Source organism: Callithrix jacchus, chromosome 22, assembly GCF_049354715.1.
Source record: "Callithrix jacchus isolate 240 chromosome 22, calJac240_pri, whole genome shotgun sequence".
Taxonomy (NCBI): Eukaryota; Metazoa; Chordata; class Mammalia; order Primates; family Cebidae; genus Callithrix; species Callithrix jacchus.
In genome coordinates, this window is record NC_133523.1 from 32319972 (window position 1) to 32341357 (window position 21386).

The 21386-nt window shown below is 45.1% G+C and overlaps 1 protein-coding gene across 2 annotated transcripts in view; it reads right to left on the bottom strand.

Moving 5' to 3' along the window:
* Positions 1 to 2355: 2355 nt before the first annotated feature.
* Positions 2356 to 21386, bottom strand: part of ZNF565 (zinc finger protein 565) — a 30957-nt gene continuing 11926 nt past the window's right edge. Inside the window, exons 3-6 of one of the 2 annotated variants that reach the window (XM_035287235.3) lie at positions 16765 to 16891; positions 15981 to 16076; positions 8136 to 8210; positions 3505 to 5118 (exon numbers count right to left, since the gene is read on the bottom strand). In XM_035287235.3, coding sequence (XP_035143126.1) covers positions 3851 to 5118; positions 8136 to 8210; positions 15981 to 16076; positions 16765 to 16891 — 1566 coding nt within the window. In that variant the 3' untranslated portion in view covers positions 3505 to 3850. Of the gene's footprint in view, positions 5119 to 8135; positions 8211 to 15980; positions 16077 to 16764; positions 16892 to 21386 lie in introns of both variants that reach the window. The other variant, XM_008987804.5, reaches the window with a different exon arrangement.

The following is a 21386-nucleotide window of genomic DNA, read 5'->3' on the forward strand; positions in this document are numbered from 1 at the left end:
CAGTGAAACCCTGTCTCTATGAAAAACACAAACATCAGCCAGGCATGATGGCGGGCATCTGTAATCTCAGCTACTCAGGAGGCTGAGGCTGGAGAATCACTTGAACCCAGGAGGTGGAGGTTGCAGAAAGCTAAGATAGTGCCACTGTCTTCCAGCCTGGGTGAGACTCAGTCTCAAAAACCACACACACAAACAAAAACCCAACAACAACAAATTGTAACTTCAACAATTTTATCCTATGCCTGTGCTATAACTATTCAGAGTGACTACCTATCTATCTATCTATCTATCTATCTATCTATCTATCTATCTACCTACCTACCTACCTAATCTATTTGAGATGAGTGCTCTGTCACTCAGGCTGGAGTACAGTGGCATGATCTTGGCTCACTGCAACCTCTGCCTCCTGGGTTCAAGCAATTCTCCTGCCTCAGCCTCCCAAGTAGCTGGGATTACAGGTGCAGGCCACCACGCCTGGGTAATTTCTTTTGTATTTTAGTAAAGACAGGGTTTCATCATGTTGCCTTGGCTGGTCTCAAACTCCTGAGCTTAAGTAATCCACCAGCCTCGGCCTCCCAAAGTGCTATGATTATGGGAGGAACCACCATGCCCAGCCCAGAGTGAAATTTTTTAATGTCATAGCTTTGAGTCCCTCCAACAGAACATTTTAATCATTAAACCACTTAAAGAAAAATAACATACAGAACATTGCTTTCTAATCTTTTGTAGGCAACGGATATATAGATAATTGATAAGACAGCTGGCATCAAAGTGCAAGTGGCTCCCTGCCCCAGACATTGGCTGGCTACCCCAAGGGCTAAGGAGATCAGTTTCCTGAGATTCCAGACTCACTGGCAAACCCTGATCCAGATGTCACTATGGATCAAGGCTCTATTCCCCATCACTGTGATCTATTGGGGCACAGTATCAACAGTCTGAAATCATCATTAATTCAGAACAGTAAGGTTTTAGACATTTCATTTAAAATTAGCTGCTGTTTTTTTTTTAGACTCAGTGTTGCTCTGTCACCCAGGCTGGAGTGCAGTGGTGTGATCTTGGCTCATTGCAACCTCCACCTCCCAGGTTCAAGCGATTCTCCTTCCTCAGCCTCCCAAATAGCTGGGACTACAGGTGTGCACCATCACGCCCAGCTAATTTTTTTGTTTGTTTTTTGAGATGGAGTCTGGCTCTGTCACCCAGGCTGGAGTGCACTGGCATGATCCAGGCTCACTGTAGCCTCTGACTTTGGGTTTCAGCAATTCTCCTGCCTGAGTCTCCCAGGTAGCTAGGATTACAGACACATGCCACCACGCCCAGCTAATTTTTGTATTTTTAATAGAGATGGGGTTTCACCATGTTGGCCAGGCTGATCTCAAACTTCTGACCTCAGGTGATCCACCCACCTTGGCCCCCCAAAGTGCTAGGATTACAGAAATCCTAGGAATCAATTTTAATATTTTTGTAAAAATTCATTTTGTCTAGATTTTAAAACAGAAAAAGTCATGCATAGTAAGCTATCTTTGAAAAATCTTTACCCCCTTTCTCATTCATATTTTTTTCCTAGATCACACTTGTAAATAGTCTTAGTATATTGTTAAACAACCTTCAGATGAAATGTTTTGTTTTCCATTCTGTTCATTTTTATTTTTAATAACCTTACTGCTTTGATTTATATTTTAATTTCCTCCTAACTTTGAGAGTTGACTACTCAGTCATTCAACATGTTTAGTATGTGACTGGCAGTGATGAGGTGTTGGAGAACTACACATAGAGAACAAAGCTGCTACCTTTAACCCGTAGGTTATGAGTTGTGAGCCATGGAGTACAGCATTGGCTATGCTAAACTAGTTCTTCTCTGTGTCACTCAGGCTGGAGTGCAGTGGCATGATCTCAGCTCACTTCAACCTCCACCTCCGAGGCTCAATTCTCCTGGGCAATTCTCCTGCCACAGCCTTCTGAGTAGCTGGGACTACAGGTATGCACCACTGCACCTGGCTAATTTTTTTTTTTTTTTTTTTTTGAGACTAAATTTCGTTCTTGTTGCCCAGGTTGGAGTGCAAGCCATCCTAGCTCACTGCAACCTCTGCCTCCTGGGTTCAAGTGATTCTCCTGCCTCAGCCTCCCAAATAGCTGGGACTTACAGACACCCACCACCATGCCTAGCTCATTTTTGTATTTTTAGTAGAGATAGTGTTTTACCATGTTGGCCAGGCTGGTCTTGAACTCCTAACCTCAAGTGATCCACCCACTTTGGCTTCCCAAAGTGCTGTGATTACAGGTGTGAGCCATCACACCTGGCCCAAACTAATTCTGACATGTAGAATTTAGTCGTTCATTTCTAGTTTGTAATTTTAGTTTTGATTTCTCTTTAAGTTATAGAGTGGTTTTAGAAAATGGGCTTATTGCTTTTGGCTATTCTGTTAATTTTTTCTTTTTTCTTGAGACATGGTCTCGCTCTGTTGCTCAGACTGTAGTGCACTGGCACGATCATAGCTCACTGCAGCCTTGACCTCCTAGGCACAAGTGATCCTCCCACTTCAGCCTCTCAAGTAGCAGGGACCACAGGCATGCGCCACCCTGCGTGGCAAATTTTTTTTTATTTTTGTAGAGACTCTCTCTGTTGCCCAGGCTGATCTTGAACTCCTGACCTCAAGTGATCTGCCTGCCTCAGCCTCCCAAACTGCTGGGATTACAGGTGTGAGCCAGTTTGCCCGGTCATGCTTCTGTTTATTTCTAATTTTCTGAATTTCTAACATTTTGATTTAAGGCCTCATAATAATTATGCTTTCCCAGTATTTTTCGGAGTAAATGATCATTATTCAACTGGTTATGAAGACTTTTGGATACATTCATAAGGGGCTCTCCTCTCATCTCACATGAACTCCTTTTCAGTGATACTGATAATCAAATTGACAATAGCTAATAGTTACTGAGCACTTGTGCATGCCAGGTATTACTTCTAAGGCTTTACATAAAATACATCATTTAGTCCTCATAAAAATTCTATCAGGCATAATAATCACCACTTAAAAATAAGTAAACTGCCGGGCGCGGTGGCTCACGCCTGTAATCCCAGCACTTTGGGAGGCCGAGGCAGGTGGATCACGAGGTCAAGAGATCGAGACCATCCTGGTCAACATGGTGAAACCCCATCTCTACTAAATACAAAAAATCAGCTGGGCATGGTGGCGCGTGCCTGTAATCCCAGCTACTCAGGAGGCTGAGGCAGGAGAATTGCTTGAACCCAGGAGGCAGAGGTTGCGGTGAGCCGAGATTGTGCCATTGCACTCCAGTCTAGGTAGCAAGAGCGAAACTCCGTCTCAAAAATAATAATAATAATAATAATAAGTAAACTGAGGGACAAAGAGATTGAATAAGTAATCCCAGTACTTTGGGAAGCCGAGGTTGGCGGATCACCTGAGGTCAGGAGTTCAAGACCAGCCTGACCAACATGGAGAAACCTCATTTCTATTAAAAATACAAAATTAGCCAGGTGCCGTGGCTCATGCCTGTAATCCCAGCAACTTTGGAAAGCCGAGATGGGAGGATCACGAGGTCAGGAGTTTGAGGCCAGCCTGACCAATGTGGAGAAACCCTGCCTTTATTAGAAATACAAAATCAGCTAAGTATGGTGGCGCATGCCTGTAATCCCAGCTAGTCGGGTGGCAGAGGCAGGAGAATCACTTGAACCCGGAGGCAGAGACTGAAGTAAGCCGAGATTGTACCATTGTACTCCAGCCTGGGCAATAATAGTGAAACTCCATCTCACACACACACACACACACAATTATGTAGTACAGATGTGAAGTCCACATAAAGGCTTCTCTTTATCCCTCACACTCAAGGTTTTCTAACCAGTATGAATTCTGTAGTGTTCAATGAGTTGTGAGCCAAGAATAAATGCCTGCCCACACTCTCTACATTCGTAAGGTTTGATACCGGGATGAATTCTCTGATGTTCAGTAAGTTGTGAACTACGAATAAAGGCCATTCCGCATTCCCTGCATTCATAGGGTTTCTCACAAGTGTGAATCCGCTGATGATGAGTTAGTTGTGAAACACGAATAAAGGCCTTCCCACATTCCTTACATTCGTAGGGTTTGTCACCGGTGTGGATCCTTTGATGCTGAATGAGGTATGAACTCCGACTAAATGCCTTCCCACAGTCCTTACATTCATAGGGTCTGTCGCCAGTATGGACTCTCTGATGCCGCGTAAGCTGTGCGTGCTGTCTAAAGGCCTTCCCGCACTCCTTACACTCATAGGGTTTCTCCCCAGAATGAATTCTTTGATGTCGAGTAACTTCTGAGCTGTGAATAAAGCCCTTTCCACATTCCTTACACTCGTAGGGTTTCTCCCCAGTATGGATCCGCTGGTGTACAGTCAGCTGTGAATGCTGCCTGAAGGCTTTCCCACATTCTTTACACTCATAGGGTCTGGCACCCGTGTGGATTCTTCGATGCACAGTGAGCTGTGAGCCACGAATGAAAGCCTTGCCACAGTCTTTACATACGTAGGGCTTCTCACCTGTGTGAGTCCTCTGATGCAGAATCAGCTGTGAATGCTGCCTAAAGCTCTTTCCGCATTCTTTACATTCATAAGGTTTGACACCAGTATGAAGTCGCTGATGTAGAGTAAGTTCTGATGTACGACCAAAGGCCTTCCCACAGTCCTTACAGTCATAGGGTTTCTCACCGGTGTGAATTCTCTGATGCTGCACAAGGTGTGAGGCACGGCTGAAGGCCTTCCCACATTCCTTACATCTGAAGGGTTTTTCCCCAGTGTGAGTTTTCTGATGTTGAGTAAGGTGTGAGCCACGGCTAAACACTTTCCCACATTCAGGACATTCAATCAGTTTCTCACCAGTCTCACTGCTCTGACGCAGAGTGTGAGATGTGTGATTCTGGAACGCGGGCATATGTCCATAGGTGACATTTACTTGCTTAAAATAGCACTCCTCACTAACTTGCCTCTCAAACTGGCCTTCGCATTCCCAGTCATCTGTAAAATCGGAGCCCTCCAGGTCACAGCATTTAAGCCTTTCCATGATCTCCCAGTTGAATGCCTTGACTTCAAAAATACCTTTTTGTAGAAATTTCTCACACCTGGACTCCAAGTCTGAAAAATAAGAAAAAGAGAAATACAAGCTGTACTCAGCCTCTATTATACAATTTTTTATTTCTTCTATGAGAAGAAAAAAAAGTAGAGGCACGGTGGCTCACGCCTTTAATCCCTGCACTTTGGAAGGCTGAGGTGGGTGGATCATGAGGTCAGGGGTTCAAGACCAGCCTGGCCAAGATGGTGAAACACTGTCTCTACTAAAAATACAAAAATTAGCTGGGCATTGTGGTCGGCTCCTATAATACCAGTTACTCAGGAGGATGAGGCAAAGAATTGCTTGAATCTGGGAGGTGGAGGTTGCAGTGAGTGGAGATTGTGCCACGACACTCCAGCCTGGGTAACAGAGCGAGCCTCCGTCTCAAAAAAAAATTCTATAGTAGAACAGGGAGACAAAAATAAATATAATAACCATAAAAAGTGAAATGGTTCATATATGTCTCAAATATTATGGAATTTCAAAAAAGCGCATGAAAGTACACCATGTGAAGAGCTCATATGGTGCCAGAAAGGAGCAAGAAGACAAATTGAGTCAGGGGTTCTCAATTTCTTTCTCCTTCTTTCCTTCATTCCTTCCTTCATTCCTTGCTTTTTTCCTTCCGTCCATCGGTACTTCCTTCCTTCCTTCACTCCCTCCCTCTTTCCTTTCGAGACAGAGTCTTGCTCTGTCACCCAGGCTGGAGTACAGTGGCACCATCTTGGCCCATTGCAACGTCTCCCCTCTGGGTTCAAGTGATTATTCTGCCTCAGCCTCCCAAGTAGCTGGGATTATACCACACTCAGCTAATTTTTGTATTTTTAGTAGAGACAGGGTTTCACCATGTTCAACAGGCTGGTCTTGAATTCCTGACCTCAGGTGATCCAACTGCCTCGGCCTCCCAAAGTGCTGGGATTACAGGTGTGAGCCACTGCATCTGGCCCTCAATTTCGATATGGATTAGAATCATCAGAAAGCCTGCTAACAGCACAAATGCCCAAGCATTGCCCCAAACTTAGTCAAAATCTACAGGAACAGGGCTAAGGTGAGTGTGTGCATGTCTGTGTATATCTATATATGCTTACAGAATGGACACATTTTTAACTGATGTAAAATCCATATTACATAAAATTCCCCATTTAGACCACTTTATTATATTATTTTTTAGAGACAGGGTCTTGCTTTGTCACCCAGGCTGGAATATAGTGGAGTGATCACAACTTATGGTAACCTCAACCACCTGAGTTCAAGGGATTCTTCTGCCTCAGCCTGCCAAGTAGCTGGGACTACAGACTTCTTTTTTTTTTTTTTTTAACACTTGAGATGGGGTCTCGCTCTGTCTCGACGCTGGAGTGTAGTGGCTCGATCTCAGCTCACTGCAATCTGTCTCTGGGGTTCAAGCGATTGTCCCGCCTCAGCCTCCTGAATAGCTGAGATTACAGGCGTTTGCCGCCACACCTGGCTAATTTTTGTATTTTTAGTAGAGACGGGGTTTCACCATGTTGGCCAGGCTGGTCTCTTGCACTCCTGACCTCGTGATCCACCCGCCTCGGCCTCCCAAAGTGCTGACATTACAGACGTGAGCCACCAAGCCTGGCAAAAACTCCCACTTTCAAAAAAGTTCTCAGCCTGACAGGCCTAAGTACATACCTTTATCCTCTGTCCCATTTCTTGTACCCTGTCTTTGTAACACTTTTATTTGTTGTAATTAGATTTTCATTTACTCACTCATCTGTTGTTCTGTTTGTCTTCTTACTCCTGAATCTTCCCCAAAGGTGGAACTACTGTTTTTTTTCAGTAACCATTGAAACCAACCCAGCTGGGCGTGGTGGCCCATGCCCATAATCCCAGCACTTTGGAAGGCTGAGGCAGGTGGATCACTTGAGCTCAGAAGTTGAGACCAGACTGGGAAACATGGTGAAACCCCATCTCTACTAAAAATACAAAAAATTAGCTGGGTGTGGTGGTGTGCGCCTGTTCCCAGGTATTCAGGAGGCTGAGGTGGGAGGATTGCTTGAGCCCAGGGGAATAGTGTCACTGCACTCCAGACTGGGCAAGAGAGAGAGAGAACTTGTTTCAAAAAAAAAAAAAGAGAAAGAAAAGACAGAATTTGTTAGATTGGATAAAATACCAAAAGCTAGGTGCACAGTAGTAACACGTAACATACTTTAAGATATGAAGACATAAGGTGTTTGAAAATAAAGGATGAGCGCTATCTTAGTATAAGACAAAATAGACTTTAAAAATAGAAATCATTATTTTGGGTTAAGAAGGGTAGCTCTATAATCAATAAAGCAATTCCATTCAGAAGGAAGATTTATGTTTCTAAACTTACATGCACCTAACAAAATAGCCTCCAAATATGTCATGTAAAATTCAAAAGACTCACAAGAAGAAACTAACAAAATCACCATGTAGGAGATTCCACTTCACCTTTCTCAGAAATAGGCCAAGATGATAACAATTTACAAAGAATATAAATTTAGAAAACTTACAGAAACTATAGCAAATTTGAACAAAAACTCCATTTAATGATCACATATAGAATCATACACTCAGCAATTAGAGAAAAATATTTTAAAAAAATAACCACAGTTCCTCAAAAAATTAAACATAGAATGAAACCATATGACCCAACAATTCTACTTCTGGTGAATACACAAAAGAAAGCAGGGACTTGAACAGACACTTACACACCCACGTTCATAGCTGAACTATTTTCAACAGCTGAAAGGTGGAAGCATCCAAGTGTCTATCAACAGATGAATGGATCAAGTCCAACAGGGCTTCAAGGAAAAATAAAAAAGAGAGAGAGATAAAGTGAAAAAAAAAAAAAAAAATCGGCTGGGCGCGGTGGCTCAAGCCTGTAATCCCAGCACTTTGGGAGGCCGAGGAGGGTGGATCACGAGGTCAAAAGATCGAGACCATCCTGGTCAACATGGTGAAACCCTGTCTCTACTAAAAATACAAAAAATTAGCTGGGCATGGTGGCGCATGCCTGTAATCCCAGCTACTCGGGAGGCTGAGGCAGGAGAATTACCTGAACCCAGGAAGCAGAGGTTGCGGTGAGCCGAGATCGCACCATTGTACTCCAGCCTGGGTAACGAGTGAAACTCTGTCTCAAAAACAAACAAAAAAACCAAGAACAGATGAGTGGGCTAGATGTGGGAGCTCATGCCTGTAATCCCAGCACTTTGGGAGGCTGAGGCAGGCAGATCAGTTGAGGTCCGGAGTTTGAGACCAGCCTGGCCAATGTGGCAAAACCCCATGTCTACTAAAAATTTGAAAATTGCTGGGCGTAGTGGCTCAAGCCTGTAATCTCAGCACTTTGAAAGGCCAAGGCGGGAAGATCATGAGGTCAGGAGTTCGAGACAAAGTCTGACTAACGTGGTAAAACCCTACCTCTACTAAAATTACAAAAATTAGCTGGGCTTGGTGGCGCCTGCCTGTAATTCCAGCTACTTAGGAGGCTGAGGCAGGAGAATCGCTTGAACCTGGGAGGTGGAGGTTGCGGTGAGCAGAGATTGCACCACTGCACTCCAGCCTGGGTGAGAGTGAGACTCCGTCTCAAAAAAGAAAAAATTGAAAAATCAGCTGGGCATGGTGGCAGGTGATCCCAGCTATTTGGGAGGCTGAGGCAGGAGAATCTCTGAACCTGGGAGGCGGAGGTTGCAGTGAGCCGAGATCGCACCACTGCCACTGCATTCCAGCCTGGGCAACAGAGTGAGAGTCCATCTCAAAAAAAAAAAAAAAGAAATAAACGAAGTGTGGTATGTATAATATATACACACATATATTAATATTTATGCACATATATGTCTACACACACACAATGGAATATGATTCGGCCATAAAAAGAATAAAATTCAGAGACATTCTACAACTTGGATGAAACATTATGCTTAGTGAAAAAAGCCAGATACAAAAGCCCACATACCAGATGATTTACATGAGACACCTAGAATAGGTACATTCACACAGACTGAAAGTAGAAGAGAGGTGACTAGGGACTGGCAGGGGAGGGGGAACAGAGTTATTGTTTAATGGGTACAGAGTTTCTGTTTCAGGTGATGAATGTGTTCTGGAAATACACTGTATCATGCTGTGAATGAACTAAATGCTACTGAATTACATACTTATACGTGGTTAAAATTATAAACATTATGACCAGGCAAGGTGGCTCATGCCTGTAATATCAGCACTTTGGGAGGCCAAGGCAGGTATATTCCTTGAGCTCAGGAGTTTGAGAACAGCCTGGACAACAAAATGAGACCCTGTCTCTACAAAAAATACAAAAATTAGACAGGCATGGTGGCATGTTCCTGTAGCATCAGCCACTTGGGAACCTGAAATGGGAGGATGGCTTGAAACTGGGAGACAGAGGTTGCAGGGAGCCAAGATCGTGCCACTACACTCAAGCCTGGGCAACAGAGCCAGAACCTGTCTCAAAAATAAGTAAATATTGGCCGGGCGCAGTGGCTCAAGCCTGTAATCCCAGCACTTTGGGAGGCTGAGGCAGGTGGATCACGAGGTCAAGAGATCGAGACCATCCTGGTCAACGTGGTGAAACCCCGTCTCTACTAAAAATACAAAAAATTAGCTGGGCATGGTGGCTCATGCCTGTAATCCCAGCAACTCAGGAGGCTGAGGCAGGAGAATTGCCTGAACCCAGGAGGCAGAGGTTGCGGTGAGCCGAGATCGTGCCATTGCATTTCAGCCTGGGTAATAAGAGCGAAACTCCGTCCCCGCCCCCCAAAAAAAGTAAATATTACATAATGTATATTTTGTCACAATTTTAAAAAACCTAATTAATAGAAGATTGTTGGCCAGGTGTGGTGGCTCATGAGTGTAATCTCAGCACTTTGGGAGACTGAGGTGGGTGGATCGCCTGAGCTCAGGGATTCGAGACCACCGTGGGCAACATGGTGAAACCCTGTCTCAACTAAAATACAAAAAAATTAGCCGAATGTGGAGGTGCACACCTGTATACCCAGCTACTTGGGAGGCTGAAGCACGAGAATTGCTTGAGCCCTGCACTCTACCCTGGGCTACAGAGTAAGACCCCATAAAAAAAAAAAAGATTGTTCCACTGCACTCTACCTTGGGCTACAGAGTAAGTCCCCATAAAAACAAACAAAAAAAAGATTGTTGTTTTTTCATAACTTCAAGGAATTAGAAAACACACCAACCAAATATTCTGTGAAAGATAAGAATACTTTTATGGAATTAGTAGCAATAGGCGTAATATTTTAATATGGAATTACAGTAGAGTAGTACCATATACATTCTTTTTTTTTTTTTTTTTTTTTTGGAGATGGAGTCTTGTTCTGTCACCAAGGCTGGAGTAAAGATGTGCAGTCTTGGTTCCCTGCAAACTCTACTCCCAGGTTCAACAGATTCTCTTGTCTCAACCTTCTGGGTAGCTGGGATTACAGTTGCCTGCCACTGTGCCTGGCTAATTTTGGTATTTTTAGTAGAGATGGGGTTTTGCCATGTTGAACAGACTGGTCTTGAACTACTAATCTCAAGTGATTCATCTATCTCGGCCTCCCAAAGTGCTGGGATTACAGGCATGAGACAGTGCTCCTGTCCATACATTCTTAAGTTAAGCATATTCAACTATCTTTGCTCAAAAAAACACATACAGAATGGGCAGAGTGAGGTAGCTCATGCCTGTAATCCCAGCACTTTGGTAGGCTGAGGCAGGTGGATTGCCTGAATTTAGGAGTTCACAACCAGCCTGGGCAATACGGTGAAACCCCGTCTTTACTAAATACAAAAAATTAGCTGGGCATGGTGTTGTGCACCTGTAGTCCCAGCTACTCAGGAGGCTGAGGCAGGAGAATTGCTTGAACCTGGGAGGCAGAGGTTGCAGTGAGCTGAGATTGTGCCACCGCATTTAAACACATGCACGCACGCACGAACGCACAAATATAGAATGTGGTAGTTGGGATAACAGCCCTCAAAGGTGTCTGTGTTTTCATCTCTGGAACCTATGAATGTTATGTCACACAGAAAGGAGAGTTGAAATTAAGATTGCTAATGAGGGCCAGGTGCAGTGGCTCATGCCTGTAATCCCAGCACTTTGGAAGGCTAAGGAGGGTGGATCACCTGAGGTTGGGAATTTGAGACCAGCCTGACCAACTTGGAGAAACTCTGTCTCTACTAAAAATACAGTATCAGCTGGGTGTGGTGGTGCATACCTGTAATCCCAGCTACATGAGAGGCTGAGGCAAGAGAATCCCTTGAACCCAGGAAGTGGAGGTTGCAATGAGCCGAGATCATGCCATTGCACTCCAGCCTGGGCAACAAGAGTGAAACTCTGTCTCAAAAACAAAAAAATTTGCTAATCAGTTGACCACTACAAAATGGTGAGATTATCTTGGTTTATCTGGGTGGACACAATATATTCACAAGGGTCCATAGAAGTGAAAGTGGGAAGGCCAGGGGCTGTGGCTCACGCCTGTAATCCCAGCACTTTGGGAGCTTTGGGAGACCTAGGTGGGCCGATCACTTGAGGTCAGGAGTTTGAGACCAGCCTGGCCAACATGGTGAAATAATGTTTCTACTAAAAATACAAAAATTAACCAGGCATGGTGGCGCACACCTGTAGTCCCAACTACTTGGGAAGTTGAGGCAGGAGAATTGCTTGAACCTGGGAGGCTGAGGTTGCAATGAGCTGAGATCAAGCCACTGCACTTTTTCTGTGAAGGGCCCAATGGTAAATGTTTTAGCCTTTGTGGAACACACAAGATCTCTACAGCACATTTTCTTTTTTTTTTTTTTTTTGACCCTTTCAAAATGTGAAAACTGTTCTTGGCTCTAGTGCTGTATAAAAAGCTGGTTATGGACAGGATTTGACCCACAGACTGCAGTTTGCCAACCGCTGGTCTAGGGCACAGGGAAGTAAAAGATGGTAAAGATCTTGAGGTCTTGCCTTGCTCAGAAAAAGAAGTTCAAAGATACGATTTCCTACCATTTTTCAATAAAAGGAGCCAGCACTCTTTTGAGAACTGGCTGAGGCATGAAAAATATGAAATAACCATGGAGCATGCTCTGGTACCAGAAAATATGGAAGTACACAAAAGAGAATGAGGACATGTTGAGAGAACCCAGGAGCCAAGCGCAAGGAGTTCTCAAGGGCCAAAGCCTGAACAATTCGAGCAATGAAATAAACAATGAAACTAATGACTATAGCCCATTGAATAAAATACCCATGAACCCTTGGCGATATAAAAAGATCACTGGATGAATAAGTGAATGGGAGAGGGCTAGGGACAGCAATTCCTTACTGAAGAATTCCAATTAATAAATGGTGAAGGGGCCAGGCGTGGTGACTCACGCCTATAATCCCAGAACTTTGGGATGCCGAGGCGGGTGGATCACAAGGTCAGGAGATGGAGACCATCTTGGCCAACATGGTGAAACCCCATCTCTACTAAAATACAAAAAAATTTAGCCAGGTGTGGTGGTGCATGCCTGTAGTCCCAGCTACTCAGGAGTCTGAGGCAGGGGAATTGCTTCAACCTGGGAGGCGGAGGTTGCAGTGAGCCAAGATTGCGCCACTGCACTCCAGCCTGGCAACAGAGCAAGACTCTGTCTCAAAAATAAAATACAATATAAATAAATAAATGGTGAAGGAATAAGGGACAGAAAATCAACATTAGGCAAGTGCCAGAGTAATAGCTTATGCAGACAAGGACCAGTGATGGATGCCAAAATCAGAGGGCAGAAAGAGGAAAGACGGCACATTTGCCTAACGTCAAAGTATCTGGCCATAGATACTTATCAATTACAGATGGAAAAACAGTAACTTTACAGGGGAGAAACAAGAGACCCTGTCTTACAAAGTGATTAAAACAACAGCACTAGTAATAGGCTATGTCCATGTCTAGTATGTGATGTACGGAGAAGAACACATCACTTCTGTGATATTCTTGCTAAAATGCAGAATCTCATTGTGAGAAAACATTAGACAAACACAAAGTGAGAAACAACCTAGGAAGAAATACTCATTAACAGGGTCAGCTGGCTGGGCGAGGTGGCTCAGGCCGGTAATCCCAGCACTTTGGGAGGTCCAGGTGCGCAGATCTCTTGTGCTCAGGAGTTTGAGACCAGCCTGGCCAACATAGTGAAACCCTGTATCTACTGAAAGTACAAAAATTATCTGGGCGTGGTGGCACATGCCTATAATCCTAGCTACTCAGGAGGCTGAGGCAGGAGAATGGCTTGAACCCAGGAGGTGGAGGTTGCAGTGATCTGAGATTAAGCCAGTACACTCCAGCCTGGGTGACACGGCAAGACTCTGTCTCAGAAAAAAAAAGTATATATATATATATATTTATTTATTTATTTAATTATTCTGAAGTCTTGCTCTGTTGCCCAGGCTGGAGCGCTGTGGCACAATCATGGCTCACTGCAGCCTTGACCACCCAGGATCAAGTGGTGCCTCAGCCTCTTGATTAGCTGGGACTACAGGTGCATGCTGCCATGGCTGGCTAATTTTTGTATTTTCTGTAGAGAAGGAGTCTTGCAATGTTGCTCAGGCTGATAAATGTCATTTTTTTTTTTTTTTGAGATGGAGTTTCACTCTCGTTGCCCAGGCTGGAGTACAATGGCGCATTCTCGGCTCACCGCAACCTCCGCCTCTTGGGTTCAAACGATTCTCCTGTCTCAGCCTCCTGAGTAGCTGGGATTACAGGCATGTGCCACCATGCCCGGCTAATTTTTTTTGTATTTAGTAGAGACAGGGTTTCACCATGTTGGCCAGGATGGTCTTGATATCTTGACCTTGTGATCCACCCGCCTCGGCCTCCCAAAGTGCTGGGATTACAGGCGTGAGCCACCGCGCCCAGCCTGATAAATGTCATTTTTTTTTTTTTTTGAGACAGAGTTTTGCTCTTGTTACCCAGGCTGGAGTGCAATGGCCCGATCTCGGCTCACCGCAACCTCCGCCTCCTGGGTTCAGGCAATTCTCCTAACTCAGCCTCCCAAGTAGCTGGGATTACAGGCACGTGCCACCATGCCCAGCTAATTTTTTGTGTTTTTAGTAGAGACGGGGTTTCACCATGGTGACCAGGATGGTCCCGATCTCTTGACCTCGTGATCCACCCGCCTCGGCCTCCCAAAGTGCTAGGATTACAGGTTTGAGCCACCGCGCCCGGCCGATAAATGTCATTTTTAAAGAAAAAAAGGTATTTTCGTGTGGCCAAAAACTGAGGGAAACCAATTGCCCTTCTGGGCACTTTCACACTATTAGTTCATATAACAGCAATACATATACATATGTTTTGAGATGGAGTCTCTCTGCTTTCCAGGCTGGAGTGCAATGGCACAATCTCAGCTCATTGTAACCATTGCCTCCCTGGTTCAAGTGATTCTTGTGCCTTAGCCTCCCAAGTAGCTGTGATTACAGATGTGCGCCACCATGTTCAGATAATTTTTATATTTTTAGTAGAGATGGGGTATCACCATGTTGGCCAGACTAGACTGGTCTCGGACTCCTGACCTCCAGTGTTCCACCTGCCTCAGCCTCCCAAAGTGCTGGGATTACAGGCGTGAGCCACCGTGCCTGGTGCAAGAGCAATATTTTTATCCCATCTGCCAAGGAGGAAACTGAAGCACAGGGTATTTAAGTAATTTATGCAAACTCACAGAGTTACTAAGGGGCAGAGCTAGGACTTGAACTCAAGCCGTCTGACTCCAGCATCTGTGCCCTCCACCACTACAGAATACTACCTCTCAAAAGTTAAGAGAATAAATGAATTGCTGAATTAGATAAAATAAAAAGCAGTTTTAAGAAAATAAGTTTTTCTTTTTCTTTTTTTTTTTTTAGAGACATAGTCTCACTCTGTTGCCCAAGCTAGAATGCTGTGGTGCAATCTCAGCTCACTGCAACCTCTGCCTTCTGGGTTCAAGCAGTCCTCTTGCCTCAGCATCCCGAGTAGCTGGGATTACAGGTGTGTGTGACCAGGCCCAGCTAATTTCTGTATTTTTAGTAGAGATGGGGTTTTACCATCTTGGCCAGGCTGGTTTTGAACTCCTGACCTCAAGTGATTCACCCACCTCGGCCTTCCAAAGTGCTGAGATGACAGGTGTGAGCCACTGCACCCAGCCAGGAAAATAAGTTTTACTGTTTTTTTTTTTTTTTTGAGACAGAGTTTCACTCTTGTCACCCAGGCTGGAGTGCAATGGCATGGTCTCAGCTCACTGCAACCTCCGCCTCCCAGATTCCAGCGATTCTCCTGCCTCAGCCTCCCAAGTAGCTGGAAGTACAGGCGCCCGCCACCATGCCCAGCTATATTTTTCTATTTTTAGTAGAGAGAGGGTTTCACCATGTTGGTCAGGCTGGTCTTGAACTCCTGACCTCAGGTGATCCTCCCACCTTGGCCTCCCAAAGTGCTGGGATTCCAAGTGTGAGCCACTGCACCTGGCCAAGAAAATAAGTTTTTCTAAGGGATGAAGATACTTGTAGAAAAAAGGGATCTGGCTGGGTACCGTGGCTCACACCTGTAATCCCACTTTTTAAGCCCAGGAGATGGAGGCTGTAGTGAGCTATGATCACGCCACTACACTCCAGTGTGGGTGACAAAGTGAGATCCTGTCTCTTAAAAAAAAAAAAAAAAAAGGATACAAAGTATAGTTAAAAAGGTGGCCACTGAGGAAGGAATAGGTATATCTCTTTTTAAAAAGGAAGGAAAATGTGAGATAAAACAGGAATTAATGGGAGTAGGGCAAGGGTCCCTTGGGAGCTGACACTAGTAAGGTCTTTGCTCACCCTTTATTCCACAGTAGGGCTTTGAGGAACGTTCCCACAGTAACTCAAGTTACTGCTGTCAGTCGACTCACCCAGGGACCTTCTACCGTGGAATCAGCCCTCGCTCACCTGGGCACCATGGTCCTGTCACATCATTTGCAATTATCCAGGGCTCTTTCCCTTGCTCCAGTAAGGAGATGACATCAGGCTTAGGAATGGAGAGTCCTGTTTACAGGAAAAGAAACGGGGTGTGATCAGACTGCTCCAAAATCCAAACCCAGTTCCCTGGTTACCATGGAAAAGACGCCATCACAAGGGGAAGGTTGTCCAAAGGATGGGAAGACCAAGGTGCCCAATGAAATGACTTGTTTCCAGTTCCGCAAAGCACAAAGCAACTTTTCAGTCACCAGAAATTCAGTCAGAAACTTGTAAGTTACCCTAGAAATTCGCAGTGAAGAAACCAGAAATTCTAGAAGGCTAGTCCTGAATTATTTGGAGCAGATATCTGTGATCACTCTCCATAAGTCCCTCCTTCCCTTCCAATCTGTTCCTTGATGCCCCTGGCCTTGTTCCGTGCCTTGCTCTGGGATCCTGACAGCTTACTGTAAGGACTGCATTACCTATGCCTTCTGGCTTCTCACTGGCTTTGGCAGACAGGAAGCACCAACTGGAGGTCAGTGAACAGGAGGAGAGAGGGCACCGGGCATTTCTCACCCCTCTCCCTCCCTCCTTTGACCTGGAGCTCTGGAAGTAGCTACAGCTATTGCTAGCCTGGCTCTTCTCTATGGTTTGTAGCGTTTCTGTGACAGTTTCCTCTCCTCACCCCTTTAGGCAGAGGTGGAAACAGCACCCCCATGGTTATAGTCCCAGGTGCCTTGCTTCCCATCTGGCCCATGTGATACAATCTCCTTACCTAGCGATACCAAGTGACCAAAGTTCTCCAGAGTCACCTCCCTGTACAGGTCCCTCTGAGCAGGTTCCAGGCACTTCCATTCTTCCAGAGAGAACTCTATGGCCACGTCCCTAAATGTCACCAATCCCTGAAACAATAAACCCATGCATTAGTGTATATTAAACTTTTTATTATGAAAATTTTCAAAATGCACAAAAGTACAGAGAATAGTGTACAGTAATGACCCTCCCATACAGATCAGTCTGCTTCAATAGTTAACAAGATGCCGGCTGAGCATGGTTGCTCATGCCTGTAATCCCAGCACTCTGGGAGGCTGAGGCAGGTGAATCACAAGGTCAGGAGTTCGAGACCAACATGACCAACATGGAGAAACCCCATCTCTACTAAAAATAAAAAATTAGCTGGGCCTGGTGGCATATGCCTATAATCCCAGCTATTCGGGAGGCTGAGACAGGAGAATTGCTTGAACCTGGGAGGTGGAGGTTGCCATGAGCCGAGATCGCGCCATTGCACTCCAGCCTTGGCAATAAGAGTGAAACTCCATCTCAAAAAACAAAACAAAACAAGATGCACACTGTTTTATCTCTTCCCTTCAATCTTTTACTCCCCATGTACCTTGAAGCAAATCTCACATGCCAAACATCATAATACTTCAACCACAGATGCTTTAGTACCGAACAGATGATCCACTTTTCTTAGAAAAACACCTAATAATTTATCATACTCAATAAAAGTATCAATAATTTCCCAATCAACAGATTAAGCTCTAATTGCCCAATGTTCTCTCTTTTTTTTTTTTTTGAGACAGAGTCTCACTCTGTTGCTCAGGCTGGAGTTCAGTGGTACAATCTTGGCTCACTACAACCTCTGCCTCCCAGGTTCAAACAATTCTCCTGGCTCAGCCTCCAAAGTAACTGGGGTTACAGATACCCACCACCACACCCAGCTAATGTTTTTTGTATTTTTAGTTGAGACAAGTTTCCTCCATGTTGGCCAGGCTGGTCTCAAACTCCCGGCCTCAAGTGATCTGTCTGACTCAGCCTCCCAGAGTGTTGGGATTATAGGTGTGAGCCACTGCACCCAGCCTCAGTCTTTTCTTTTTTTGTTTTTTTTGTTTTTTTTTTTTTGAGATGGGATTTTGCTCGGTCACCCCAGCTGGTGAGCAGTGGTATGTTCATGGCTCACTGCAGCCTCGACCTCCTGGGCTCAAGCAATCCTCCTACCTCAGCCTCCCAAGCAGCTGGGGCTATAGGGGTATGCCACCATACCTGGCTAATTTTTATTTTTAATATTTTTTTGTAGAGACAGAATCTCACTATCTTACCCAGGCTGGTCTCAAACTCCTAGTCTCAAGTGATCCTCCTAAAGCACTGAGATGACAGCCTGAGCCACTGCACCTGGCCAAGGACATCGCCTTATAGGCGATGAAGAAGGGCACTGGAGGAAGGAGGTAATGAAGCATGAAGGAAGCTAGAGCTGCAGGCCTGTGCCATGAAGGAAGTATAATAAGCAGAGTTATGTGACTAGAGGCCTATATGATCTTGAGCATTCCTGTAGCTACAGAAAATACGGTCTGCAGACAGCAGGATACTTCTATCTTCCATACAGGCCTGGGAATGAGCAGAAAAGAGCTAAGTGGGGGTCCCATAAATAAGTGAAATAGCAAAATACACAAAACACACAGCAAATCTGGGCCTGGCAAATAATAACATCTTTCAAAAATGAGTCCAGGCTAGGCGTGGTGGCTCATGCCTATAATCCCAGCACTTAGAGAGGCTGAGGCAGGTGGATCATTTGAGGTCAGGAGTTTGAGACCAGCCTGGCAGCTGGGTATGGTAGAAATTCTGGCACTTTGGGAAGCCGAGGTGGGTGGATCACCTGAGGTCAGGAGTTCAAGACCAGCCTGATCAACATGGTGAAACCCCATCTCTACTAAAAATACAAAAAATTAGCCAGGTGTGGTGGTAGGAGCCTGTAATCTCAGCTACTCGAGAGGCTGAGGCAGGAGAATCGCTTGAACCCAGGATGCAGAGGTTGTAGTCTACTGAGATCATGCCACTGCACACCAGCCTGGGCGACAAGAGAAAGACTCTGTCTCAAGAAACAAACAAACAAACGTCCAGCGTGGCCAACATGGCAAAACCCTGTCTCTACTAAAAATACAAAAAATTAGCCAGGCATGGTGGTGTACACCTGTAATCCCAGCTACTCAGGAGGCTGAGGCAGGAGAATCACTTGAACCCAGGAGGTGGAGGTTGCAGTGAGCCAAGGTTGCGCCACTGCACTCCAGCCTTGGTGACAGAGCGAGACTCTGTCTCAAAACAAACAAACAAACACAAAAAATGTACCTGGGCATGATGGTGCACACCTGTAGTCCCAGCTACTCAGGAAGCTGAGGCAGGAGAATTGCTTGAACCTGGGAGGTGGAGGTTGCAGTGAGCTGAGATCATGCCACTGCACTCCAGCCTGGGCGACAGAGCGAGACCTCATCTCAAAAACAATAAAAATAAATAAATAAAAATGAAAGAAGGAAGAGAGAAGGAAGGAGGAAAGGAAGGTAGCCAGGCAGGCAGAAAGACAGGAACTGATATTGGTTGCATAATATTGTAGCTTCTTCCATTACTTTCGTGCACTTAGCCTAAATACGATGTGTAAGTTAACGTGGCTTATATCCAAAAGAGAGGCAGTAACAAATGCTGGTTAAGATGTGAAGAGAAGGGTACACTATGTTGGGAATGTAAATTAGAACTACCACTATGGAGAACAGTTTGGAGGTTCCTCAAAAAACTAAAAATGGAGCTACCCTGTGGTCCAGCAAACTGCTGGGTATATGCCCACAAGAAAGGAAATCAATATATCTAAGAGATATCTGCACTCCATGTTTGCCATGGCACTGTCCGCAATACCCAAGATTTGGAATCAACCCAAGTGTCTGTCAACAGATGAATGGATAAAGAAAATGTGGTACATATACACAATAGAGGACTATTCAGCAACAAAAACAGTGAGATCCGGTCATCTGCAACATGAATGGAACTGGAGGTCATTATGCTACGTGAAATAAGCCAAGCACAGAGAGACAAACTGCATGTTCTCACTCATTTGTGGATCTAAAAATCAAAACAATTCAACTCATGGTCATAGGGAGTAGAATGATGATTACTAGAGGCTGGGAGGGGTAGTGGGAGGCTGAGCGGGAGGTGGGGATGGTTAATGGGTACAAAAAATAGAAAGAATAAGACTTACTATTTGATAGCACAACAGGGTGACTATAGTCAATAGTAACTTAATTGTACATTTTTTTCTTTTTTTTGAGACAGAGTCTTGCTCTGTCTTCCAGGCTGTAGTGCAGTGGCTTGATCTTGGCTTACCGCAACCTCCACTCCTGGGTTCAACTCATTCTCCTGCCTTGGCCTCTAGAGTAGCTGGGATTACAGGCACCCACCACCATGCCCAGCTAATTTTTGTATTTTTTCATAGATATGGGGTTTCCTCATGTTGGCCAAGCTGGTCTCAAACTCCTGACCTCAGGTGATCTGCCCACCTCGTCCTCCCAAAGTGCTGGGATTACAAGAGTGAGCCATCGCGCCCAGCCTCTTTCTTTTATTTATTTATTTTTTTTTTGAGACGGAGTTTCGCTCTTGTTACCCAGGCTGGAGTGCAATGGCGCGATCTCGGCTCACCGCAACCTCCGCCTCCTGGGTTTAGGCAATTCTCCTGCCTCAGCCTCCCGAGTAGCTGGGATTACAGGTACGCATCACCGTGCCCAGCTAATTTTTTGTATTCTTAGTAGAGACGGGGTTTCACCATGTTGACCAGGATGGTCTCGATCTCTCGACCTCATGATCCACCCGTCTCGGCCTCCCAAAGTGCTGGGATTACAGGCTTGAGCCACCGCGCCCGGCCTTCTCTGCCAGCCTCTTTCTTTTAATTTCTAAGGTGGGAAAATGTTGCTAGATATAACCAGCATCAACGAAAGTTCTGGCCAGGCACAGTGGCTAATCCTATAATTTTAACATTTTGGGAGGCTAAGATAGGAAGATCGCTTGAGACCAGGAGTTCAAGACCAGCCAGGGCAATGTAGTGAGACCCCATCTCTACAAACAAAAATTTAAATTTAAATTTAGAAACACAAAGTTGGGTATGGTGGCTCATCCCTGTAATCCCAGCACTTTCGGATGCCAAGGTGGGTGAGTCACCTGAGCTTGGGAGTACGAAACCAGGCTGCACAACATGGTAAAACCCCATATCTACAAAAAAAAAATGAAATTTAGCCGGGTGCAGTGGCGTGCCACCTGTGGTCCCAGCTACTCAGAGGCCCAGGCAGGGGAATCTCGAGCCTAGGAAGCAGAGATTGCAGTGAGCCGAGATCACACAACTGCACTCCAATCTGGGTGATAGAGTAAAGACCCTGTCTCAAAAAAAAAAAAAAAAAAAAAAGAGAAGGAAAAAGAAAGAGAGACAGAGAGAAAAAAGAGAAAGAAAAAGAGAGGAAGGAAGGAAGGAAGGAAGGAGAGAGAGAGATTCATTCATTTAAAAGGGTGTTATGTTTTACCCAACATCAAGGTGTTTGCAATAGAAGCCCACAGCCTTCTCTCTCCACGTTGACATGGTAGGAGCTG